The following is a 27,473-nucleotide window of genomic DNA, read 5'->3' as shown; positions in this document are numbered from 1 at the left end:
TGAGGCTGGCCTGGGCAATGACACGATGATAGCCCCAAAAGAAAAGACTAGAGAGAGTAAGAGGAGGAGGGTTGGAGCATGTGGGTGATGCACAAAGGCATCAAGGCAATTAAAGGGTTACAAACACACTGCTTTTGAAGGCTGCAGGAGCTGCTTGCTTGTCCTCTGAGAAGGTGAGAAGGTGGGGAAGGGGGGAGCCCCTGGGAGGGCTGCAGGAGGGGGGAGCCCCTGGGAGGGCTGCAGGAGGAGGGAGCCCCTGGGAGGGCTGCAGGAGGTAACCCACCAGGCAGATTGCGTCCAGTCCATTCCTTATAGAGTGCAAATGGAAGGTGGTGATCAGGAGAGCGTGGAGGAAGAGTGAGGTTGTGAAGGGGAGGGGAGGGAAGAGGAGGGGAGGGGAAGGGAGGGGAGGGCCTCCAGGAGGGCCCAGAGCAGAGGGCAAGGAGGAGAATCTGTAATTTTGCAGCACAGGAGAGACATTTTGTGGCTTGATGCTTCTCTGTAGCTTCCAGGGGTGAGGGCAGAAAGGACAGCACATTGGGAGACTTAAGCAGCCAGGGTCACGTGACAGCCCTGAACACCCCCCCCCCCCAGTTCCTGCTGGGAGAAGCAGAAGTTCAAGGAAGCACCCAGGTAGGGATGGTGGAGGGTCAGAGTGTCACAGGTCCCAGGGGTGTGTGGATTTGGATGCTAGAGAGAACACTGTGAGGAGTTGAGGCTCCAAATGGCGGTCTGAGTGACGTCAGTGCTTGCATTTAGGATGTCACCTGGGACCTTGTTGGAAATAAAAAGTCCTCTGGGCTCTTCAGACCTCCTTCTGACATCAGAAGATCTAGTAGTATCTTATGAAGGCTCCAAAGTGACTGGTGTGCACTGAACTGAGAGACCCCCAGTACTGTCTTCAGAGCACAGACATTCTGGATAAGAGGAGGTTGAGAAACAGAGTCAGGGTGTGGGAGGGACCCCTCTGATGATGGAACTGCCAACCATCAAGCAAAAGCAGACCTGGAAAGAGTACTCAGGTGGCAATCACAACCTGCAGTCAAGAAAGGAATGGAAGACAACGGCCCCCCTCCCCCGCTATCAGAGCCCCAGGAGTCCTGGGTCACTTCTGAGTTGGCAGAGACTTCCCCAAAGATGTCCCCATAGTTCCCAAAAGCCGTGGATCTTCCACAGCAAGAGATGGTGAGTGTGATCACTAATCACAGGTGATTTGGGGAGGGTACTTGGGCTGCTCAGGTGTGCCCTGTGTAGCCCAGGCTGCCCAGGTGTGCCCTGTGTGAACATAAGGCTATCAGCCAAAGGAAGCTCACGGGGACCAGCTGTCGAGGCGTGTTGCTGGCTTGGAATATGGAGTCACCTGGGAGCTCTATTCCAAGGGCTGCTGTCTTCCTAAGAGGCAGGAAGAGGGTCCTCGCTGAAGCCTCAGGGAGGACCCCCCCAGCCTGCTGAGCATCTCCATGAACCCCATGTTGGACTTCTGGTCCCCAGAACTGCGACTGTAAATTTTTGAAGCTTTAGGCATTACATTTTCTACGACCGTCTCCAAGGCCTGTAGCGTGGGGTGAGGGTTGGGGCGGGAGCTGCTGGGTCTCAGTTAGAGGAGAGTGTGGGGTCTTCTTACCATGGCTTGTAGGAGGCAGACGGCAAAAAGCAGCATTTGAGGAAGGAAAAGGTGCAGACAGTAGGGTCTCAGGAACTCATGGGAGAGGGGGAGGGGAGGACTTGACAACCTACTATGAGAAGGATGAAAAGCAAAGCAACGGGTGAGACCGTGAGTCTTGGAGATGAGAGGCTATGGTGTCCGGGATCTCAGTTTGAGCTCTTAAAGGACATCCCAACTTAGTTTCGACAGGGTGCGCCTCAGGAAGGGCCAGGGTTGTGCAGAAGACCTTTTGGTTCTCAGAGGCCATGGGGACCACTGGCAGTACGTGAAAGATAACTGGTAACTGAGAGCGGGGGTTTCTGGGTGTCCCGGAGGTTTGAGGGCCAGGCTGCGGTGTTGTCGTACGGCCTGCAGTGGGCGCTGTGGAGTCCTGACGGCGGGCCGCATCTCTCACCTTATCCATCGCACCCCCTGGGGAAGTTCCAGTTTCACATTTGTCTAGTAAACAGCAGCTGGCTGCCTGCCCTTCCTTTACCTGTCCCCTAGGAGCCATTGAGCTACAGCAGAGAGTGCTTTACAGGCAGGAGGGCCGCAGGTGACTGCAGGCTGCCGGGAGCAGATGACGGCCTGGCAGCTCGGAGACCCGAGGGAGTCATGTCGTTATTGCTTTCTGCAGTGAAGGGAGCTGGCTCTTGCCAGAAAACAACCGCTGTGTAACCAGAAATGAACACACCAAGCCCCATGAGGCAGAGGGAAGGCCTCTCTTGAGATCATTGTTTGGTTTTGAAAAATGGGTTAGATATTAGGAAGTGATTAATTTTTCTGTGGCTCTCTGCCTCTCGTGCATGTCAAAGCTGGTTATGATGTCTGTTTATTCATCCCCTATACCCGGTGCACTGATGTCCTACTGTGTGCTGGACTTGGAGAGGCAGCCCTGAGCTCAGGCAAGCACTGAATGCTATCCTCTTCTGGGACCCACAAGATGGAACAGTCAATAAGCAAGCTGACATTGCGCAGCGGCTCAGCATGGTACCTCGCCGCTGGGGAGGAAGAGCCAGGAGTGCTTCCGGAATTAGGAAGGGAGCACTTCCGGCACTAAGAAAGGAGAACCAGCCCTGGGAGATGGTGTGGTCTGAGAACAAGGGAGGAAAGCTGTGTGAGTGGAGATTGGGAGGAGGGAAGGTGGCTGAGTATGTTGCCGGGGCTCCAGATCTAAATGCTAAGACCCATGACGTGTTTTTGCCTGTAGGCAGAAGGGGATACAGGGTGTCTTGAAACTTGGCCTGTGAGCAGGATGGATGGGAAATGTTGGGGAAACTTGAGGAGCCACCCTGTCATCCAGGCAGATGAGGGAAGGTCTTTGGGCACGGAGGGAGAAGGCAACAAACACTTCAGAGCCACAGAACGTGCTGATCTGTGGGCAATGGGGCTGTGGGGGCTCCGGGTGACCGCCATATTGTTCCTTAAGCAAAAGTTTGGAGGGTGTTGCTGCAGGCTGGTGGTGAAGGGAGGGGTGGAGACCAGGAGCCAGGGAATCTTAGGCATGTTAACTAGAAATGCCCGGTGGCTGGCACAGTGAAGTCATGCAGATGTACCCACATCTGGAATCTTTGAAAGGGGTCTGTACAGCCCTGTCCAAAGTGGTCCTGGGAAGCCTGGCCTTATGTGGCCTTGTGTCACTAGGAGCAAAGGTCCTGAAACACGGTCTTGTGGGTCTACACTGCTGCTGGTGGGGCACTTGAGAGAACTTGGCATATTTGTCACAGAGGTTGTGATTTACCGTCCCTCCTCGAAATCTGGCTAAGGATGAGATAGTGTGGTCCCCGCAGTACATTTGATTGTCGTGGTGAACTGTGTAATTTGTGAGTATAGAATCTGCAGGAAAAAGGGAATTCTTAAAGAAGCTGGGCTGGACCAGTCTCCTTGGCTGTACCTCTTGGTTGGGCCATGTATACACACCCCCACTTCTGGGTGCTACCAGGAGGTGGGGCAGGTGGACTCAGAGAGAGGGAAAGTTTTGCCCAGATTCATGTACCACTAAATGTCATGAGGTTTACAGGCCAGTCCCCTCTGCCTCCGCATGGCCTTCACTTTCGATTACTAATGACTCTTGTGGTTCCATCTTCTTGCTGTTTGAGATTCAACCTGGTTCTGTGCTTCCTTCTGGCTTATGACCCCAAAGAGGCTGTGCCAGTGTCTGTCCTACTTTCTCCCCGAAGCCTTCTAAAGCCTCCATTTGTCACCAGAGTCATGCTTCTTCTGTTCTAACGCTGCTGCTGCCCGTGGCCAGGGACCTCTGCAGACTGCTGTCACCCCTAGGGGTTTCCACTGTGTTCTTCCTTTATATCCGGGGAGTTTTAAAAGGTGGATAGACTAATTTCTGGCACTTAGGGTCTAGCTAAAACACAAACCAACCCAAACCTCTATTATGTCTTTCCAGATCTCATGGTAAATGAGTCCCCTGCAGGAGCTCAAGGCTCACCGCTGAAGCCCAATGTCTGTTTAGTGATGCTGTAGGGGATTGATAGCAGACACAAGCCAGTGTCTGTCAGGGCCCTGATACTTGGAACGTGACAGCTACTGGTCTTGTTTTGCATCAGGGGAAACTGAGGAATGGGTCAAATGTGTTTGCCAGGGAAGCTTGCATGGAAATGTAGAAGACGACATCTACTTTGAATGGCTGTAGTCTTCTCCCTGGCCTTGGCTGCAGATGCTGGCTTCCGGGAGAGACATGGAAGGGCTTCAGAAGTGGGGAAAAGACAGGTTACAGCAAACATTGTAAGGGGTACAGCCAGCTTGGGGGGTGTGGTGGCAGAGCTGGGGGGGGGGAGTTCCTCCCCAGTCCAGCCATGTGATTCATTCTGGAGAGCATGTGTTAGTGGCATCCACACCAGCTATTGGAAGCCATGTGCTCACCAGGAAACTTCTGGAAACTGGACCCTCTAGGTTGAGGGACTCTTGGAGGGCTTCCGGTGTAAGTTACCGGAGGGGCCTGAAACCTGTCAGGGTAGGTGTTTACAGACACAAGGCCTCATGCAAGAGTGCCTGTCAGGGCTTGGCACACTTGTCCACGTGGTCCTGCTAGCTGCAGGCATGGGAAGGGGTGGAGGTGAGATCTAGAACATCCCAAGGGCATCACGGTTGGGTAGAGAGTCCCTGAGGCACAGGCCCCAGGACTTCAGAGCACAGCTTTCAAGGGTGGATGACGTTTGAATAATATTAAGATTTTAAGAAATAGCAATTCCTTCCACCTTTCTTGGGTGCTTTAACTCTGAAAGGAGAAAAGCCGTTCTGAGGAGGACTGCAGCTAGAACGTCCTGGAACTTTCTGGAATATGTTTTTCAGTTTGACAATGACACCCCTCTCCTCCAGTAATTTTTGTCAGGTGACCAAACAGAAGGCCCCCATCCCTCATCCACCTGTTTCCAAACGACTTCACGTACCCAGGGACTTCCTGGAAGTTGGCCCAAGGCTGACTCATAAATCTGTTCCTGTCTGTGACCCTAAAAAGAGGACCAGGAACAGATCATAAGCTGAACCTGGATGGGGGGGTGGGGGGGATGGACCAGACCTCAGTTGACCTTGTGACTCTGTCACTTGGGCAAGCCTTCTGAGCCAGTGTTCTTACCACACAGGGCCAGCAGATGCCTCCTGAGCCTATACCCCACCTCCCAGAGAAGCAGACACACCCATGTTAAAGTTGCTCTCAACTGTTTATTACTAAGCTGTCATCATATAAGCCGTATAAAAATACTTTACATATAGCAAAAATAAACTGCATGAAACTAAAGATTAAAATCGTTTTGCATAGGAATGTGATATATCCCAACTCCTTAGACAGTGGAAATTTTCCCAAACCCGGCCTTCAGGCCCCGCTGGGGCAACCTTCTGGAACTGGGGGGTTGTGAGACTCCTGTGAGGGCTGAGAAATGACAGGGGGACAGGGATCCTCTGACGTCTGGGATGCTCCCACACAACGCTCTGGCCAATCAGAGTGCTAGGACTCCTCCTCACGTACCAACAGTGCTGTCTGCACCCAGTCCATCTGAAGCCTGAGAGGGCAGGGCTGGGGCCTTTATTTCCATTTGCCCCCGTAACCCCCCTGCGCTGTGTAGAACCAGCATTAACCCTTTTGACTCCAGTTCCCAGGACTTCACTGTGATTTCAGAGGGCGTGCTCAGGGAAGCACCACTCTTGGCCCATCATTTAGAGTTAGCTGTAAACAAACTGGATGAAGACAACAATGGTGGCCATATGTCAAGGCACGGGTAAGCTGGTGAAGGTGACGGTGCCTTATTTAAGCTGTTGGGTGGACTGCAGGGAAACCTCTTGCTCTGCAGCTGGCAGGTTTGGGTCCATGAAGGTTGATGCCCAAGCTTGGGAGACGCCAGTGGTGAGGATGTGTCTGTCACGTTCCTCTAGGCTTCCCTGCCAGCAGAGAATTCAGGTATGTTCACTCTAGCCTGGCCACCTCTGTGTCTTTTCTGAAGTGCCAAATGAACACAGTTGTTAAGTAGCCCCCCACCTCCCCACAATGGTGTGTCGGTGCTGAGCCCTCTGTGGTGCAAAGATAAACCAACTCCGCCTCCCTTAGGTTCTTAGTGCCAATTAAAACACATTGGCTTCCGGCCTCTCTGTGTGAAGGTGCCGCCACCAGGTGGCTGACCATGGCTGGTGGTGACGGATGACCAGGCTGCTACATGTTAACAAGCTATCCCAGGGCTTGGGAGGAAGCTGCTCACTTTGTCCGGGGCTATGATGAGGAAAAGGCGGCTGCTCTTTTGGGTGCTGTGCATCGGTCACCTGGGAGGACTCCACGTGGTTGGCTCTGTCAATATCAGCCTGCCCGTAGGATCTCGTCAATGGAAAGACAGACTTGTATGGCTTTAAATCAAAACCACCAACTAAACCTTTCATGCACGATTCTCAGGGACAGCCCTGGCTCGAGGCTGGAGGAGTAAGCATCTTCCTCAAGCTAGAAAAAGATGTTCTCTCCTACAAGGTCCCCTCCCATCCCATCCGGAGGTCCTGACAGAACCTGAGGTGAGTCTTTGGATTTGTTTCCAGAATGTTAAAAAAAATCAAGAATATATCATTTCTCTTACAGAAAATTAAGATACAGATGTAAAAAAAAGACCCTTAAAAAGACAGCTGACCATTTATAAATATGTTCTAACTCCAACAGGGGTGAGATTTTTAAGGGCAGATAAAAAGCATCAAAATACAAATAAGAAAATAAAATTTAACACCATGCTAATCTGGGTGGATCGATATACTCCCCAGCAGCGGCGTCTTTGTACAATCAGGAAGATCCGTGGACTTTGAAGAGAAAGTGCCACGTTTAGCAACACGGAACTGTCAGAGTGCCACCCTAACGTCACCACAGATTTAGCAAGGACACACTTCTACTTCCATCCTTCTGACCCACATGCAGTACACTTATCTTCACTGCTTCCGGCATCTTCTCTCATTTGCTAAGATCAGACTGCGTCTTCCCATCCTGGAAATGGTTGCTAAGCAATCACACCTGGCGTCGCTTCCCCTGGAGTCTGTAACTGACCAACCCTTCTCGATAGCTATCTGCCACTCATACACTTTCTCTGGCCTATTTGTCTGGTGCTTTCTTTCCTTGGCTATTTGGGATATTTGTTTATGAGCAGGTTTCTGAAACTGTTCAGCTAAGACAGTATAAAGGGAAGAACAATGTATACATGTACACACACACACACACACACACACACAAAGGTATAGAAGTTTGAACTACCAGAAACCCCTTTGCTGACAAGAAGACTAATGGGAAATGAGTTAGCCCTTTGTCGCCCTGTGGACAGTGCAGCTGAGCTACCGACTACAATTACAGGAAGGCACTTGGGTAAAACTTTGAGATATCTGAGGAAGGGCCCGATTCCCTCATGTGCAAAAAGTGGCGCTCAGCCAGGGCAAGTGCGAACTAATCATTCACCAAACCCTCATCGCCATCCCCCAGAGAAGCCGGCATTGCTCCAGTCAGAAGCTCCTGTCTGTGAAGGGCCAGCAGAAAGTTTCTGGTTTAGCAGGAAGTACTTAGAATCACAGAGACTTAGTGCTCAACTTCTTGCGGACATTCTGGGTTCAAGAGAGAATTCTGCTCAGGTCGATGCATGGGGTCGGTGGAGGGAAAGCCCAGTACTGCTGCTAGGGGAGAGACACAATAGGTACTGACCACAAAGCCACACCTCATTTTCAAGCTGAACCCTGGGTATGGGGTCTCTGTCTGGAGAGCCAGCCATAGCTGGCCCAGCTCCCAAGATTTACTTTCAAATGGCCTTAACAAGAAAGCCAGGATGTAAGAAACCAACCATGGCTATTTAGCCACTGTGGCTGGCTTCTCGGGTTCCCTGCCTAACAGACAAAGCCGAAAAAGTCACTTTATAAAGATGCCCAACAGGGACATCTGGGATGAAGGCAGGGGGACGAAAATGGTCTTGCTCACAGGATTGGGATAACGCTGTTGGAAGAAGAAAACCACACCAGGAGGAAGACCATGGAGGACTACCTGAAGCAGGCAGAGTGTGGAGTCCCACAGGACACACAACCTGGCCAAGCAGGGCTTGATCACGGAAAGGCAGATGTTGGGGTAGATCCCCCTGAGTTACAGCTCATACAGCAGCGTTTGGAGTCCATGGAGGCTTTAAATGAATTTAGGTTAAAAAAAATATATAAACTGGGGTGAAACCAACACTTTCCTGCTTTGAGATTAGGGCAGAGAGATTTCAGTCCCTTTCTTCTGTTTGGTGGCGGTCATGACAAATACCTGTAGGTTTTGACTGGGTTTGTTGGTTTTAGCTCCTTAACAGTCAATGCAAAACCCCAGAAGGTTCTCCTGACTTCTGGGTGGAGGAGGTGGAGAGGGGAACCTTCAGAAACATTGTTCCCAACAGGCAGCCCGAGCCGGATCCCACCAGAGGTCTGATGCAGGCAGCAGGGTTAGGAAGCAGCTGGCCGAGAGGGCTCAGCCTGCAGCCTCCTTGGTTGGCTCTTTGAAGCTGAGGAAAACACGACAAAGGCCCAGAAGCTAGCAGACATGTACATGTGTTATAACTTAAGGCTGAGAAGGTGGGACAGGTGGTCTTGTCAGGGCAGGGCAGCTTGGTTTTGGAAAGAGAAACTTGAAAATGACGCTTTGCTGTGGCCCACAGATGCGCGTCCACCTTCAGCTTCTACGGAGACCTGGGATTCTTGAGCCCAGAAGCTGGACTCTTGGGCCATGCTCTCTCCCTTGGTTGTTCTGTCTAAAGACCCTTCCCAAGAGATAGGAGCCATGTCTGTGGGCTATCACAGTCCCTCTGGTTCTCCCAACGGCGCAGCCCGGGGTCTTAGGCTCAGCATCCTGGTGAGTTGAGAATGAGGCTTTGGTCAGCAGGCAGTTGCTTTTTGTGTCCAGTCACCATGGACATCGGCTAAGATGCTCTTTGCGAGGCAGCAGGCTCCCAGGCTCCAACACCAACTGCCTGCACTGTGTGCACACTGCAGTGTTCCAGTCAGAGACGGCAGGAGGAGACAGAAGCGGTCCAAAGTAGAAGGCATCGTGCGATAATGTTGGTTTCTAGGTCTGATTTCGGGGGGGAGGTCCTGCAAACTCCTTCCTGATGATTTCGTTAACTAGAAAAAGGGGAGAGAATTTTCAAAAGGACGTGAGATGACACCCAAACCAGGCATCCAATTTAGATGCTACTTTCTGCACTTTTCCTTGTGATGGTCATTTAGCCATTTTAACACAAATGCCTACCTGTGTCGTATCTCTGCCCCACCCAAGTCCCCCAGCTGCTTGCTCATGTGGTAATGTGTTCAGCTGTCTCTTCTTCTGTCTTTTAGTGTTCAAGCCATTGTGGGTCTACCAAACTGCTTCTGTGATTACCATGACCTCACAGCACCCAGCACATGGTCCCATCACATCCAATGAGAAAACAAAACCCCTTAAACCCCCAAATTTAGGGCCCTTAAGAAACAGAGGGGGTGGGAGGGTTCAACAGTCATAGCTAACTGGCTGCCCCCTTAAATAAAATTTCTATCTTTTTAAATCAGCACAACGAGGGGTCCTCCAGTGCTCAAAGACTGTGCCTCAAGGCTCCTGGAGTGGAAGGGTCCTCAGAGGGGTTTGGGAGCCGGTCTCCTTTCCTGGTCAATATGTGGTTCGAATAGGAACTGCAGGCATGGCACCAGCCCCTGGCATGGAGAAGTGATCTAGCCTGTGACAATGGGCAGCTCCTCTAAGGTGTGAGTTACTAAAATGGGGAGGGGAGATCCTAGCACAGAGGAACTGGCCAAAGGCTTCCCCCAGGACCTCACAGATCAGCCATTGCCATCACCAGTGCACAGGAGGCTGCACAGCCTGTCCCCAGGGCAAATGTACATCTTCGGTGCCATTTTGTCAACTGAGCCAAGCAAGGGTGGGAGGGAGATCCCTCCCCACAGCCACCTCAGTTTCTCATCTGAGCTGTTTTATGAGCCTTCCAGATTGAAGCGACATCGAGGGCAGAGAAGCCGCCAGAGACGGTCCTCTATGAGGTCCGAGATGCTTTCTCCTGGGAGGCCCCTGCCCCATGAGCCTGTGACACCATGTCAACAGCGATGTGGATAGGTACAGTTTTAAAGGGCAGGCTAATCCAGGTTTGTCTCTGAGCAGAACTGGCCCTGTCTCCGCTGGTCTGTGACTCGGGCTCTACAGTGAGACTCTCAGCAGCAGCACCGCCCTTTATCACCGTTCTGTTTTCTCTTTGACATCTAACTCTGTGCTGGGGTGAGGTAAAGGATGTCTCATGGCATGTTGTAGAGCCCAGAGGACAACCCACTGACGTCCGTCCTCTCCTCTCACCACGTGGGCCATCAAGCCTGGCAGCAAGCACCTTTACCCACTGAGCCATCTCATTGGCTGTTTTTGCTTTTTTTTTTTTTTTTTGGGGGGGGGGTAGGGGATGGGTCCCTGACATGTATTCTAAGCACTCAAGATGTATACTATGACAGCTCAGAACTGCTGGGCAATCCTCCTGCCTCTGTCTCGCAAGTGCTGGGATTATAGGCACACACCGCTGAGTGGACTTGTAAGAGCTGATGTGAGGATGTGTTATCCACCATGGGGTGGATAACAGCACTGAGCTTGGTGCCTGGCACTGGGCAGCTGTTAGCAGTCACAGTCAGGTGTGCACTGGCGTACCCTCAGCGCTTTGCATGGGAAGGTTGGGCTAGCTCAGTGTTCCTCAAGTACCTGCTAGAGTCCGGGCCGGGGTCAGAATACCACTTCTGATATAACTTGATTGCGAGCCTGGCTTTATTGATATTACCACTACATGCCTCAGTTTCCCAACCTATAAACTGGATCCAAAACTATTGCTATTTCCTAGCGCTGTGACGTGGCAGCATCATCAAGTCAATGGCCACAGTGCCCAGGACAGAACAGGTGTGGGCTTGCGGAACAGCTCGCCAGATGTGTCAGGTATGTTCAAGAATGAACCCTGGAACCTTAGTGTAACAGACATTTCTGAGATGTTAAATAGTTCTGCTACCGGGCCTTGGGGGCGGGACTCATAGGTCAGCTGACTGGACCATGTGGGAGGGTACTGTACTGCTGTGTCTCAGGGACCAGCTCACTCCTTGGGGCTCCAAATGGGAATCTGAATGCAGGATGCCAACTCCAGCTCTGCCCCTGCATCACTGCCAGGGCCCAGTGAGCTGGTGGCCCCACAGCCCAGGTCTGCTAAAACTAGCTGATAGGCAGTGTTTTAGGTACTATGGACCCTCACCAAGGGTCTGCTCCCTCAGAGGAACGCAGGACCGGAAGGCTGGATAACCACTAGCAGCCAGAGAGAGGCGGTGTTGCCTTCTTTTGAGGTGAGGTGTTTCCTACCAGCAGGAAGCTACCATCCAACCGTATCTAGAATATTCAGCCAGTGATTCCCACTTCAGGTCTTTAACACTGAGGGCTGGTGGGTGAGGTGGCTACCAAGCTGAAGCACTTCCTGCAACCTCTCTGATGCTGGCTTTTCTTTCTAAAATCCTACTTGTACCCCTGGCCGCAGGGGAGAAAGTTCTAGAACACATACCAACCAGATGATGGCAATTACATTGTTCTATGTCAAGCTAAAAACCTGGGCTCCAAGTTCTGAGGGGCTCTGCTCAACCTCTCAGGTGTCCCCTCATGAGCCACTAGGGCAGGGGACAGCCCTTTGAAGGTAGCCCGTGATGCCCACTATGACTCTCTGTCCTTTATCTTCTTGTTGGGAAGGAGAGTCCCCAACCCAGGCCTGTCACCACCACCTCCCTCTGTCTTCTGTCCACCTTCCTCACCGTCTCCTTCACCATGGTTAAATTCTCCTATTTCTAAAACCTCTGCTCTGGGCCAATCCCCTTTCCGATTTCCAGAGTCCCTCTTAGGACCCTGGGGTCTGTCCCTTTGTCGCCTCACTCCCTGCCTGAGCATGCATGGCCCCAGCTTCCATCTTTCCAATCCATGCCACCAGAAGCCTCCGGCCCCTCGCCAGCTGATGCCACCCTTGCCTCTTCTAAGCTTTATATCTCTGCCAGTGCCACCCACAGTCCAGACCTAAGGCTCCTCACAGCCGGGCATGCTTGTTCTCTCTCCTGTACCTTCCCTTCCTGGCACCTTGCTCTTGCTGTGCATGCCTGGCCATATCTTGTACCCGGGACATAGAAGTACTCAGTAATGGCCCGGGGACACAGAGATAGACACTTCAGGTCCCATGTCAGAGTATGGCCCCCAAGGGTGGCTCAGAGGTCTGATCCCCATTTATTCATCCCATAAATCCTCCAAATATCTCCCCTCTCCTAGCTTCTTCCTCTTCCATCTTGAGCTATGAGTTCCCACACGGCTTCACCCGCTGTCCATATCTAACTTCCTGTCTGTCCTGGTTCCAACACTACCTGTTCCTTCCCTTACCAGAAGTCAGCATGGAATCCATGTCTCACAGATTGGGCCATGTGTATAGCTGTGTTGGGGGCAGGGCTATTACTGGCCTAGAAATTATATCCACAAAAGAATGATCAGATTTTCTGAGAATGGTGGGACTATTTTAATTCCCACCCCTGCCCTATTAACACAATCACTCTGTGGGCAGATGTTGGCAGTCTCTCACTGTAGTAGGCAGAGATTTGAACCCAGAGCCCACTGTGGTAACTCACTTAGTCTGAAGCCCTGTGTCTGGAGCCCCAGAATCCTTGCTTTATTTTGTGCAGGAAAAGGCCTGATATCTTCTGAGTTACAGTGGTCAGGGTCTGAAGGCGGTGGTCTGCCGGAAAGCACCACATTCTAAGAACAGGACGGGGTGAGGGACACCCCGCCATAGTGCCCCAGTAGGTCAGGACTGAGGAGGACCATGTCTCTACCTTCAGTGTGACTTTAAGCCTGACCCCTGAGGCTGCTACCAGGAAAGATGGACAGATTTTTAAGTGCAACAGAATCATTGCATTTTTCAGTATCATTGACAGCCATTCATATACAAAGAGACACTACAAACTCTAAGAACGTGAATCAATAAAATTGGCTACAGACATTAAAAAGGCCCATGCCAGGGATCGACAGATACTTTTAGTAAAGGATTAGGTACTGTGTTCAGATTTGTGGGTGCTGGGTCCTCTCTCAACTATTGAGACACCTATAGACAAATCAACACCAATGTGTCCCAATAAATCTATTGATAAAACAGGACTGGGGCCAGATGAAGCCTCACTACCATAGTCTGCCAATGGCAGAGAGGTAAAAGGATTTTTCTTTGCCTTCTTTGGGGTTCATCAATCTGGGGAAGCCAGAACCTCAAACTTATATTACTTAAGAATTATTCTGGGTTAGAGGTCAAGTTCTAGAGCAAGTTCTAGAGCAGTGGCTCTCACCTTCCTAATCCTGAGACCCCTTAATACTGTTCCTCATGCTACAGCGACACCCCCCCCCCCGGCCAGCCATAAAATTATCCTGTTGCTACTTTAGAACTGTAATTTTACTACTGTTATAAATCATATGCAGATATGAGTGACATGCTGATATCTGACATGTGACTCCTGTGGGGGGTCATGACCCACAAGTTGAGAGCTGCTATTCTAGATGATAGGATGGAGTTATCTGAGGGGTTTATCAGAACATCTTCTTGCTGGCCTCCTGTCTTTAACAGAGCACCAGGCTCTTAAGCTTCAGTTTGCAGAAGGTCACCCCCATGCAAGGCAAGGGACTCTGATAGGTTCTGACTACAGCCCACCCCCTTAGCTGCTGACTCTGGCATGGCACCTCCAGGAAGGAACAGGGACACCCACTGCTCCTCTCCTAAACCTCATCTGTTTTCTACCATTGGGTCAAACAGTAGCCCGAGAGTCCCTCCTGCAGCCAGGATAGGAAGCCGGAGGCTGTATTCTGGGCCTGAAATTCCCACTTCCCCAGCTCAACTGGCTCCTCAGCTGTGCCCAGGTCAGGAAGACATCTCATCTGCTGAAGTAGGGGAGGCTCCTGGTGGGTGGGGGTAAGGGTCTTCTCTAGAGCCAAGGAAGAGCTCTGGGCCTGAAGCACTGGCCCTCCCTATCACTCACAATCCAGAGATGTTGTCTGGGGACATAGTTATCGGCCTTACTTTCTGCAGAAATGTCCTTGTAACTTTGATTAGCCCCCTTTCCTAGGCTCTGGACGCCTAAGACTCCAGTGAAGTTTTTTAGAACACAGCTAGGCCATCCATACAAACTCAGTGGAAAAGAGAGAATCTGTGATAAGTCAAGGGCCAGATGAGTGCTGGGGTCAGAGGGAGGCTGGCAGTTGGATTGTCTGCCAAGTTCCCAGGCTCAAGAAGCACCACACACCCTTGAGGGCCTTGTCACTCTCAGCATAAAATATCTCCAGTTTTTATCAGCCTGACTCCTGGGCTATGGCAGATGCTCGTCTGGGGATGGCTGCTACAAAGAATGCCCTTGACCACAACAAAGTTTGAATCCCTGTTGTTGGATGGGATGAGTACCCCATCTTCCTAAAGAGGGTTCACTGTAGTGCTGGGGTGCTTTATCCCCTGTCATCAGGAACACGGGGGTCTGAGCTTCCAGCTCATCTCTGGGCTTTTACTCACTACTTTGGTTTTGTTGTTGTTTAGCTTTTCAAGACAGTTTCTCTGTGTAACCCTGGCTGTCCTGAAACTCAGTGTGTAGACCAGGCTGGCCTCTGCATACCCAGGGCTGAGATAAGACATGGGCCACCACTGCCTGGCTTCCTCACTGTTTTTGACTGGGATTTTAGTGTGACTCTGCCAAAGACATCCGTACCTTGCCTGAGAGGTAAAAGGGTTGTTCTCACTGACAAAAAGAAATGGAAGCTGGCCATGGCCCAGCCCCCGATAGTGCCAAATTAACCACCAGCCCAGAGAGCTCAGTGGTACCAGCTGCGAAGTCCGGCTGACCACATAGCAAGAACACAGGAAAGTGAACTTTCTCCTTAACCCACGGGGACTATATTGTCAGAGAGCCTACCAAGCTTGCCCCAGCCAGTCTGATTCTGCCACCTGACCCTTCTATGCAACCCCCGAGGCCAGAACCAGTAAAGTTGGATGGTGGTGAGGGGGAGCCAAGCAAGGGCATTGTGTACTCTGGGAAAGTCACACTCTCTCTCCTGGTCATGGGTCAGGTCATTGCACATAAGCAATAACTTAAAGGCCAAACTCTTAAGCCATGGCTAACACGAAGCATTTCCTGGCTGGCTTCCTAGGGCTTCTACTTAATTCAGAGCCCACACTCCTGAAAGAAAGCTGAGTATGCACAGCATTGTCTTAGAACAACTGGCCCTGGAGGCCACCGCTGTAGGGTACAGGGGTCCCCCAGGACAGCATGCAAACCCTTGCATCCACCCCCCACCTCACAGACTGAGAATCTTGGAGCTGTCCCGCCCTTGAGGGTAGGAGTGGGAATGACAAGGACAGTTGGCCAATGAGAAAAGAGGGTCTTGGGGTTGGTGCATTCTCTGACTGAACAGGGAGCTCAGGGTGAGAAAACACAGCTGGAGACCCCAGGGAGAAGCAGAAGAATCATTACCTTTCACTTTGATTTCTCGGATCAAAGACCAGTCACTGGGTCTCATAATATGTTTTGTATCCAGCTAAGATGTGTGTCTATCAACTCTGAAAGAGACGTGCAAAACCGTTTTTGAGAAGAAAAGGAAAAGTTACCTTTGAACTCTATCATGCTTCCAGTTTGTCTCCAGCGACACAACCCAGGAGAGAACCTCACCCTTGGACTGGAGTTTCAGGCTGATTCTGTAGTATCTTAACTTCCAGGCCTAGATGAACCCAGCCGCTGAGCTCAGAAGCACAAGAGACTAGGGACTTTACGCAAAGAGGATGTGATGGTCTCTGAGGCAAAATACTTAAGCAAGATGAGGGGTCGGGCAAGCCTCTAAGCAATACTGAAGGCCTCTTGTCAGTCCCTAGGGCCTGTCACAGAGATGAAATAAAATTGTCTTCCTCTAGAGCCTAGAAAAAAGGAATCCCAGGAGGGACCCATCTACTGTGACATCCTTCTGCAAAGACTGCACCTCAGAGAGCAAACATACATTCCTAAAATGTCCCCAAAAGTTACTCTCTCCAAAGCCATTTACTCCTCAGAGCAATGAAGACCCCTGAAGAGGATGGGACCCATTTTTTTTTTGATCCAGCTATTGTGTTCGATCTCTCTCTCAAATTTTCAGGGATCCTGGCCTCCCTGTCCCCTCTGGAGGATTCACATAGGTCTGAGGCCCCTTTGATGCAAAGACCTGTGGGTTCTCTGAGGTCCTTTGTTTCTGGGAGGTGGGGGATCCCCTTCCCCTATCTAACAGAATTCATTCTCAGAGATGTTGGACTCCCTGGGGGCTTCACCCAAGGGGAGAAGGTTCTTTTCAGCATTTACAAGCCAGGCCTGAACTTCCAACTGAGATGAGGTTGGTTCCCAGCAGACCTGGGACTACAGTCTACAGGACTTATTTATAAGCCTACAGGACTTATTTATGTCCATTTGCTCTCATAGTGTAGTAAGCGATGTGGGAACCCTGCCTCTCCCATCTCTCTTGAGACACAGGTGGCTGCTATCCAGTGTTTGAGGAACATGAGGCCCCAAGGCCGGTATTGGCTGGCTTTTCCTGTCTGCCCTATGACAGCTCCCCCAGAATCCAGAGCAGGTGTTCTCAGGCCATTCCTTTTGGTGTCACAACATAATCCTCCTGCCAATGGCCCCATTAGCGGTTTTAAACTCGGGCCAGCACCCCTGAACCGTACACTTAGGATGTCTTCGTGTAGCTCAGACTTTACATGGCTTCAAAGCGGTCTCTGGACCTTCTAACTGCCTCTGTGGACTCAAAAGCTGGTACCTCTGCAAAATCCCAATTCCCCCACATTCCCGGTATACTCTGTCTCTGTTTATTTTTCTTTTCTTTGGAGACAGGATCATATGTCTCTGAGTCTGGCTTCCAGTAAGTAGCTAAAAATGACCTTGAACTTCTGATCTGCCTACAGTGAGATTATAGGCATGTACCAACATGCCTGGCTACATGTGGCCAAACCCAGGGCTTGCTGGGCAGGCATGTCATTAACTGACCTATATCACCAACCTCATTCTCACTATGGGAAATGCAGATGACCACCCTTGGGGTTTGCTGGTCCCTTCCTGCAGTTTATAGTCCACTCACCACAAATGTTCCTAGATCTGCCCTGGAACAGACTAACTGTCATTACCTGGCCCTGGCTTCCAGATCAGGTCCCCGCCTGTTAGCAGGAGGACACCTCCTCCCCCACCACTTGCTGTTCCCTTGAAAAACAGATCAGAAATGCCACACGGCTAAGGGTTTCCAGTGTGTCCCCATAACACCAAGCTAAGCATCCCCGAGGGGAAAGTGCTGTTACACACATGGACTCAAGACTAAGCCACTTAGTGCTGTCATCGGGAAGTCTTGCTTGCCTGCCCTGCCTCCATGGACTCAAAAGCTGGTCCCAAAGAAGGGAAGCGTCTACCTCAAAAAGGCCGTGCCCCTCACTGAGGTTTGTGTGAGCTGAGGCGAGGCTTCCTGTTAGTGACAAGACTTCTCAGCTGCTCTTGGTGAAAGCCAGGGGTGTGAAGCCAGAGGCAGGGCCTTTCTCGGTCTGAGGTGCCTACAACTCAGGTTGGGTCTTTGACTCCAACCACCTATCCCTCTGTGCTGGTGAAGTACAGGCAGCCCCAGCTGCAGCCTCTCACCTGGCTCGATGTTTGGTGGAAACCCTGTTCTCAGGCCAAGTTATTGAGGCCAAGAAAGGAAGGTGTGTCCCTGCAAAGCCACGAAATGGCCCAACCCCTGCAGGTCCCACCAACCTTTCTCTGGTATCTACACACCAGCTCTGGTTCCAAGGAGTCTCCTTTGGGGTTTGAACCAGAGGCTGAAAACCCCTTTACCCTATACTCCTGAACTGGGGAGCCTTCCAGCCAGGAGCCAGCCTCAGAGACTTCCATTTAAGGTTCTCCTAATCTTCAGGATGCCCCGGGTAAGGATGCTGTGGCTATCTTTTGGAAGTTTCTGGATTGAGATCACTGTGGTCTCTCAGGGAGCCTCAGTTTCCTCAACCGTGCAACAGCAATACAGACAGTTCTGTGGCATGAGCTGTGCTTAGCAGTGCCACCTACGGTCTTCTCATGAAGAGGAGAAGGGGGTCTGGGACCCTCTGAAAACTAAGACTACCATTCTATCTCCCTGCATGTTTCAACAGGAAGTAGGTTCCGCAGACCTCTTCGAGGGTTCTGGCTAGTTCCTGGGAATACAGAGATGGACATCAAGAGGCGTTATGTAAGAGCTCCATGCTACTCCGGCTGCCTCCCCGAAGCCATTGGTCTTAGAATCCCTGCCCAATTTGGGGGCCTCCTACAAGACTACAGCTGTAAGCCTAAACCAGACACCCCACTTCTACCCATGAGCACCATGGATCTGACAGTAAAGAACCGAGTTGCTTAAGCTACAGTGATTGCTATGGACGCACAAAGAGTCACAGATCCGTCATCCGGCCAGCTTCCTGACTCCTGGGCCACAGACACACATGTGTAGAAGTTCCAGCATGTGTGAGAATCTGCTGTGTGTGGAGTTGTGGAACCAAAGGGGAACAAAAGCAGGTTTGAGAGCATGCTCAGTCTGATGGCTCTACTGTCCCAGGGGGCCAGGTAGAGAGCCTGTTCCCAAGACTTTCATACGTCTACACATGGACTTGAAGCCTAGAAAGAAACACCAGGAAGTGCAGCCTCTCTGTCAAGTCAAGACCCGGGCTGAGTTCATCCCTCAGCTGGGTTCTAACCCCCAGCTCAGCAGAACGTCTCCTATCAATCAAGTGACCACACAGACGCTTCTGCAGCAAGTGTAGCACACGGCTCCTGAACAGAGCAGTGTGTCAGCTCCTCCTCCCTTCTGCCAGCTCGCCACTGTGGCCCAGGCTCTTCAAGAAGATGGACTGTGAAGCAAGGACTGCCATATCTTCACTGCCTTGACATCAAGGGCTGATGCAAGATGCTGGGTGCCGTGGGTCCCGAGTTCAGGAAACAGCCATCCAAACCCACAGGGCGGCTGTGACCACAAACGAGATGGAGACATAGCTAACTGGGAAGCCATGATTCTCGCTGGGGTTGAAAGGCTTAGTCAAAGTCCGCATCTCCACTTCTGAGATTGCATGTGTGTATGGGGTGGGACTGAGGCTGACGAGAGCAGCTCAGGCCTCCCTCTGGAGAGGCAGGTGGGAACAGGGGCAGTAAGGAAGCCCCTCACTTTCCCAAGGCCCTGTCCTCACTTCACAGATCACACGGGGTCCCACCTCTGTGGATGAGATCCCCAACTCCTGACCCAGCCTCAAGAGACCTCACTTTCACATGCCAAGTGACCGAGTAGTTTCTGACCCTCCCATAAATTCACTTTCTAGATACTTCTATGTCCTACCACAAGTGCCACCATTTGCTCCTAGCTGAGTCCCCTATGCGCACATAGTTATTATCGCCAACACCACGGTAAGCCCACTTCCTCTGCACAGACCCCTGGGCTATGCTATGCTTCCTGCCACCACATCTGCTCTGTATTCTGGGCATTTAAACTCTTCTCTTTACCACAGGCTACTCCAGGCACAGCTGCCTCCCTCCTACACTCCAGATCCATTACCTGCCTGCAAAGAAACTCCACAGGATTCACACAAGGCCTAGACCCTATCTTAAGCCTCCTCTAGTGACAGCCATTGGACCAGTCCTGGTCCTTGTGCCTCAGAAACTGCGTGTGTCTTTGATTCAGACACAGCCTTCACTCCTGTTTGTCCACCCAGTCCAACCCTCCTCCTGAGAACTCGCTACAATCTCTCTCTGATCCCCAGATTTGTATTGTGAGCTGTTACCCTTGTATGATGGAATCTGAAGATGAGGTTCTCCAGTCTGGGGCTGAAGTTGAGGAACTGAGACCCCTCCTAGCATGACCATGGAACCCTAGGTTCTATACCAAGCCTCACAAAACACAAGATGAAGCAGACATGAGGGTGTAGTGCCTTCCCAAGACACCCCAGCGGCGGTCTGTATGTCTCACTCACAAATGCAGCAGGAAGGCTTATCTGTAAACCAAACAGAGCCTCAGCACAGAGCCTGTCCACATTACCCTGGTGTTGGGCGTTCAACACCGAGAACTGTGAAGGCATAGATGCCGGCAAGCTCTTGTTACACAGCCGGAGTGACTGCTACAATGTCAAGAGGCTTGTTTTACCAAAGTAATTCCTCCACGATGTCCTGAGCCACGCTCAGTGGCAGGCTTCAAGGTCAAGGGACTGCCTGCCCAGGACCACAGGGCCAGCCTATGGCGGGCTATACCCAAAGAGCATCGGCTCTGCCTTGCTTTTGGGCATCCTTGCCCATCTTTCTCTGCTCCTGGCATCCTCACCAGCCACCAGTTCTCTCCAGCTAGCAGCTGTCCGTCCTGCTCTGTATGGGGCCACATGCAGAGGGAAGGGACTCAGGACAAGCATCGTAGGGAGACCCTGTTCAGAACCAGTCTGCTGGGCTCCAAATCGGCCACATCCTTTCATGGGACTGTTCTGGGCCACCTCTGTAAAGGTGCAACAGGCATTCCTAACTTGTGGCTTTGGAGGGCATTGGTGGCGGCTAAGACCCAGCCAGTACAATGTCACAGGCATTGAAGCCAAAAAGCCTATTTTCACAGTCTCAAGCCTCAGTCTCTTCATCTGTAATATGGGAGCCACTACTGTCAGCCTCCAGCCATCCAACATCCACATGGCCCTCTTACTGCTTCTAAGGGCCTTCCCCTTGGGAGTATCTGTATCTTCAGAATGGGAAGGTTCAAAGTATAAAATCACATCCTGTCCCCCACAGGCCTTCCCTGCCCCCACGGAGTGCCAGCTACCTCAGGCTGACCACGTGTGGACTTGAATTCTGAGTCACCCAGTGCTGCAAAGCACAGGCCTCGGGAAGCTAGCCCCAGCAGCAGCCAGCACCCAGACAACTTACTTGCAAGGCCTCGGGGCTTCTGAGAAAAATGCCTTGTTCCAAACTGTCCCCAGCTCTCGGGATGAGTAAACATAGCAGCTCCGAGACTCTGACTTCAAGTGAGAAGCAGAGGTGCAAGCCAGGCAAGGGCGGCTGGGTGGGGGTGGGCAGAGCAGTTTGCACCAAGCCCCAAGGTGGTGAAGGAACCACCTGCCTTCAGCAGCACCCCAAGAGAGACGTTCAGTCTGTAAGCTGCAAGCAATATAGGACAGTGTCGTGGGGCCTGATCCCAGCATCCTCGTCTCTGACCCATGCCAACCTGGCACCTCCAGTAGGCAATGTTTTCAATTAGCTAGAGTTATGTCAAGGGGCTTGAGGAAGAGGAGCAGGGCTACATCAGGCATGCATAGGAGATGCCACCATGGAGATGAGTGTCCAGCCAGTCAAGTTCACCTTTGGTATCTAGAGAACCGTGGCATACAGGCCTCATCCTTGGACACTGGTCATCCCACCTTGTCCCATTTGAGACATATTAGCAAGAGCCAGTATGCATAGACACCTGGCTTTGGATGCCTCAAAGCAAGACCCTGGGTACATGGCTAGAAACACAGCCTTCCTAAAGAGTTTATGATCTAAGATTGACCTACTCGGTGTAGTTCTGGGGCCCCAAGAGCTGCCTTACTGGAGGGACACAGAAGACACAAGAGGTCTAACAAGTCACTGCAACTCTCATGATGCTCTGTGTCTCACAGCCCATAAACAGTTCCTGTCAGCTGACACAAACATAGAATGGCTAGACAGAAACCGATCTAACGGCCAAGGCCCAGGGAGAGCCCTGCCTTGGTGTGAGGAAGCCACTGATAGCCCCTGTGGACCACAGGCCCACGGGGAAGATCGCATATCTCAGCAGATGGAACTATGAGCCATTAACTCAGAAAACCATGGCTCTGTATGCCAACCCCATGTAGAACTATGCCTGGAAGGTGACACAGTGGAGTCTCTCAGTGATGTGAGAAGAGAAAGACCAACCCCCTCGCTGGCCCTTAAACTTGAACTCAGGACTGCTGTTATGCTGTAAAAGCCCAGCCTGAGACCCAACAGTGTTGACCCTTCAGGATACATGGGGCCCTGCATGTCTTTCAAGCTCTGGGTGACAGCATGGAGGAGACTAACCAGGGGCACATTAAGTGCAGACTTTTCATAAATGAATTCAGTTAACAAGAACTCAAAACTGTTCACCAAACAAAAGACACTGTTTACCACACACCAATGGAAAGGTGTGAGGCTGGAGAGATGGCTTCATGGTTAAGAGTGTATACTGCTCTTCCAGAAGGCCAGAGTTTGGTTCCTGGTACCCACTTTGGGCAGCTTCATAATCTCCTGTAACTCCATCTCCAGAGACTCTGGCACCCTCTTCTGGCTCCTGTGGGTACCTGCACTCATGTGCATATACCCACATACACAAGTACAGTGGTAAGACACAGAAAGGGGTATCGGTGGCCACAGTGACAGGGGAGAGCAGGGAGTGACTTGTGTCAGTGATGTAACCATGTCATCATGCACACCCCATAGTCTAAACAACTCCACAGGCAGGCCTCACCTGAGAAAGAATTCTGGGTACATATGGCAGGAGGTGAAGGCAATTCCAGACAGTGCTGTCTCTAACAGCAAAGGAAAAGCATCTGGAAACAGCAGCACGACGGGTGAGTAAGCAGTGTGGCGGAATACTACACAGTTGACAAAAGGGGGAAAAGTTGCAGCAACAGGTATGCCAAAGTCACCTAAGGCTGAAAGCAAAAGTGAATTCCAGGAAATTACAGAGAGGCTGCTTTCCAGGAGGGTTCTCAGGCCTAAAAACCAAGCTGACTGTTCAGATGGCTGTTCAGAAGTAAAAGGAAACAACAATCGTGGAATTCAGGGTGCCACCTCTACGCCTGGAGTGAGGGTGTGAGAACACACTGGGTTCAGGCACCATGCTTGCTAGAGGCCTGGTAGCTGCCACTCGGGTGAGGCAGCCTAGATCCCATCACGGCTGAATCCGAGCCAGCTGCTCACTGACAGTACCACACGCAAACCCTCCTGTGAGGGGCAAAGCCCAAACCGTGGAACACCATGGCCTCTTACGGAACATGAGATGTCACAGAGTGGAGGCTGGACAGGACGACATAGAAAGTGACAGGACGCCAAGCTCAGTTCTCTCCTTGGACCCAGGATGACATTTGCATCACACACACCACACCGTAGCTAACATGCAATCGATAAAATATATATCCTTGAGTATGTATGTTTTATCTATAACGAGCATTTATAGAGCAATCGAAATTTATATGAGCACTTCATTTTACGTCATTAAACATTTCTCATGATTGGGAGTGACAATGGCAAGTGGTAAAAGGGAATATTTTTTAAAGAGTTCTTTTTTTTGGAGACTAGGTCAGGTAGCCTCAGCTAGCCTTGGGCTCCCTATGTAAGCCAGTGATGATGCTGAACTCATAATCCTCCTGCCTCCACCTCACTAGGGCTGGGATTGCAGGAACCCAGGGTTTCCAACACTCTGTCAACTGAGCCATGTCCCCAGGCTCTTTTAGAGAGAGATGACTGAGCCAGTTATAGCCAGCTAGCTTTCTTTAAACCATTAGAGGGGTTCAGAGGTCAGAGTGACTATGGTTTAAATTTATACTCAAGGAGCATCAATAGGGTCGTATGTAATTATGTAATTTTGGTTCTTATAATATTTGTATTGTTGATATAGCTGGGAGAACGTGCAAGACTCAGGCTGCACATAGAACTCTTTTCTGCCTGAAGCCTCCGGCTCATTGCTAGGCACAGGAAGAGAGGGTAGGAAGTCCTTATTTAGCTCCAACCGATGACAGGGACAAAAAGACCTGCTCAAATCGGCCATTCAGACCTTAAAACATCAGTTATGGTAAGGCCATGGGTTCATAATGGCTCCACATAAGTCACGCACAGACAGCCCTAACTGATCGTCAAGGAAGCATGTTAACAAACTGACCTATGATTTTTAAAATGGTAAATAATGGGGAAGAATTGGGGCATTCATCTGGCTTCCCCGTCTATCTGAATTCTCCCATTGTGGGTGCAGGGAAGTTTCCCTTTATAGATATTTTCCAGCTCACAGGAGAGGGAGGAATGGCAGGATGGGAAGAGAGGTCACCCAGCGTAGTAGTTAACCAGAGAATTTGTGGAGCGAGGCATTCCCTAGCAAGTGCTTCGAACCTCCAAGGATAGAGGTCACCTGAAGCTACACCCCGCGTGGTGAGGATGCACCACCTCCTGCGAGCTAGTCTTTCAAACACTTGGAAGTCTGACTGTCATGCCTCTCAAATGGCATGCTAACATACAGGACATCAGAGGCAGAGGACCAGGCTGAAACCTCCCTGCAGGAACAAAAAAGGTTGAAAGCAACTGGGCCAGGAGAAATTCCACTGGACAAAACATCAAGTTTCTCGCAGTAAAAATGCTGTGATAAGTCTTTTTATACATGCTGTGATAAGCTCATCCTTATGAGACATCGAGGGACTGTTTAGTACATTTGGCGGGCTGTTTAGAGAAGCAACAGCCCAGTGTGGGGTAAGACAAACTTAGAACCAAGGCTGATTCTAATGCAAACACAGGTAAAATCATAAAAGTATACAAGCCGGGCTGGGAGATGGCTTGCCAGTAAGTGTGCACTGCACAAGCAGGGGGACCCAGAACTCGGGTAAAAAGTCAGGACCTGCGGGACCTGCTGAGCAGTACACTGATAATTCCACTCCTGGGAAGATAGGTGGATCCCCGGGGCTCGCTGGCAGCCAGATCAGCATGCTCCAGGCTCAGTGAGAGACACTGCCTCAAAAAAATAAGGTGACAAGTGAGAGAGAAGACTCAGTGTGGACCCTCGGACCCACACAGACACAAGTGTGCCTGTACACACACATGCACACACATATGCACACACGTGCATACACATGCACACATATACACAAACACACACGTGTACACATGTACACATGTGTACACACATACAAATACAGACATGTACACACATGAGGGGAGGGAGAGAGACAGACAGAGGGGTGGGTGGGGGAGAGAGAGAGAAAGAGAGAGAGAGAGAGAGAGAGAGAGAGAGAGAGGCTTTTAAAAGTCTTACCCACTTAAAGGTCCCCCAGACATGAGGAAGAGACAGGCTGTGTAAGTCATGCCTTAGCAGTCACAAGGATCAATTTTGCTTCTGAAGTGAATCTCATATTAAATGCCTATGGGTCTCCATGGGAATGGAACCAAGGCCAGCCAAGCAAAGGAAGACCAATAGATGGTCTGATGCTAAGTACCCTTGACCCCAGTCTGCCACCATGATGCAGGTGGTGGGGCTGTGGATGCAGGAGAAGCTGCTGTCCTCAGGCGGCCACTATGCCTGGGGCCTGCCGGCCTAGAGCTGACTCCTGGTGGCTGCTGAGTTAATGCAGGCCCCAAGTCGCCAGATCCTTTGCTTTTCTAAGGGACCCTGGAAATTCATTTTTTTTTTCTGTACAATTCCCTGCTTCTTTAGCTGGCATCTAATTTATTTTTTTTAAACTCTGTGTGGGTGGGCCAAGCAAAATCTTCAAGCTAACTGCACCCAGGGAACAGCAGCGGGCTATCCCTTTCCACAAGCGAGGCCTGACTCCAACCCAATCCACATGTTAGGAAGACATGGAGGGAACTATTTAGTCAGTTTGGGGTCAATTCATCTTTAGGTGCCCAATAAAGCTGAGAATTCGAAAGATCCCATCAAGTCCTAGAAGCGCTAGCTGCTGCAGTGGTCACCGGCCTCCACAGTGGGCGTCAGCCGCTGGACATTTCACAGGCACCCACCACCATTAGTTTATGCAACAGAACACCCATTTGTCCAGACTTTTGGAAAAACAGCAACCAGGGAGTGCCCTTCCAGCCTCTCTGGGGCAGCAGAGTCACAATGCCACAGATGAAACCTATTTGTTAGTTCACAGCAGGCAATTTAGTGCAAAGTGCCTGCATCTAACAGTCCTGCCACAGACCCGAGCTGGATGCCCCACGCTGGCTGCAACGTGACCTAGGGGCTCTCCGCTCTGCTCGCCTGCCCAGAGATCTAGTTTCAGAGCAATGTAGAGAACAAAACAGACATTGGCCCAAGCGGGCAGGCTTTGCAGCTAAGGACCAGAACAGACATCCCTCTCGCCCAACCCCAAGTGTCTTTCCCTCCACCCACAGACAGAACAGATAGATGGATGGGCAAAGCAGGCCTGGCTCTTCCTTTATAAGTGGTCTCAAGGTGACTGGATCCCCAGATCAATAAAAAATTAAAGAGGTGTCGAAAACACCGTGGGAAGGAGCCAAGCTGATGGTTTAATCATTCCCCAAGACCCAGGCCCTTCTCCAGGTGCTAACACCATGTCAGACACATCCAGAGTAAGAAACAAATCCAACAGGATGGTGGAGAATAAAGCCCAAAAGCAAAACCCAAAGAACAGCTCTGTGGGATGGAGGGGGCAAAGCTATAAACTCTCCACAGCAGAGGCATGGGGTGGGAGCACTCTGGGAAAACAGAACTCCACCGGTTAGGTGTCCACAATGTATTTACTAATGGGGATAAAAGACCAGAGTGGGCATAGAAGGAAGATTTGGCTCACTGCTGGCCAGTCGGTTCCTAGCCTTCAGATACTAACTTGCTTTTGAGTGGGTTTGCTTTTCTGCAGAGCAGTAGGCTAGAGCAGGTATTGGAGGGGAACTAATAGGTATTTATATATTACACGCACACATAAGATTACTTTAGGTGTGGCCCGGGAGACGGAGGCCCATTAGGGTCCACAGCGCTATATGCAGTGGTACCCCAATTTCTCCTGGAGTTGCCATGGCATCTGTCCCGACATGGGTGAGGAGCTGAGTGGGTCCTACACGTGGGTGCTCACCAAGGTAGAGGGGCATCTGGGCCCTAGTAGGAACTGAAGTATCCAGAGAGGCCTCTGTGACATTCGAAATGCTGAGCTAGCCATTCCTCTGGCTAAACCGACCCGTTTTGCCCACTGTGGCTTCGAGAAAGCAGCTGGGAGGAGGCGGTGGCTGATCATCAGAGCTGCGTGGTTCATAATGAAAGACTCTGGTGTGCATGGGGCAACGGCCATTCTGGTTCTCCACACTGGGTGCTCATGGAGGACCCATTACTCTGGCATAAAGGCTGAGAGGGCAGCCATTCTGGGACAGCCTTTCTGTGTCTTGGTGTCTCCTGACCTCCAAAGCCAAGGGCCCATGCTCTGAAAATACTTGCTGCAGAATCCCAGAGACAGGTAAAGCCCACCCGAGGTTTGCAGCAGTGGCTGGAAGGTGGCTTCATCATATGAGCCAGCAGCAGGGAGCACACTGAGAACAGACTGGAAGGTCT

General features: G+C 51.1%; 1 protein-coding gene across 3 annotated transcripts in view; it reads right to left on the bottom strand.

The window, feature by feature from the left end:
• Positions 1-5,300: 5,300 nt before the first annotated feature.
• The window catches only part of Nfatc2 (nuclear factor of activated T cells 2), a 123,525-nt gene continuing 101,352 nt past the window's right edge, over positions 5,301-27,473 (bottom strand). For 2 of the 3 annotated variants that reach the window (XM_028769580.1, XM_028769582.1), the window contains exon 10: positions 5,301-9,247. In XM_028769580.1, the coding sequence (XP_028625413.1) occupies positions 9,192-9,247 (56 nt within the window). In that variant the 3' untranslated portion in view covers positions 5,301-9,191. Of the gene's footprint in view, positions 9,248-15,652; positions 15,739-27,473 lie in introns of all 3 variants that reach the window. The other variant, XM_028769581.1, reaches the window with a different exon arrangement.

This window comes from Grammomys surdaster, unplaced genomic scaffold (assembly GCF_004785775.1).
Source record: "Grammomys surdaster isolate TR1022 unplaced genomic scaffold, NIH_TR_1.0 193, whole genome shotgun sequence".
NCBI classification, from domain to species: domain Eukaryota; kingdom Metazoa; phylum Chordata; class Mammalia; order Rodentia; family Muridae; genus Grammomys; species Grammomys surdaster.
Note: the sequence above shows the minus strand (reverse complement) of the source record. Positions and strands in the feature narration are given on the sequence as shown.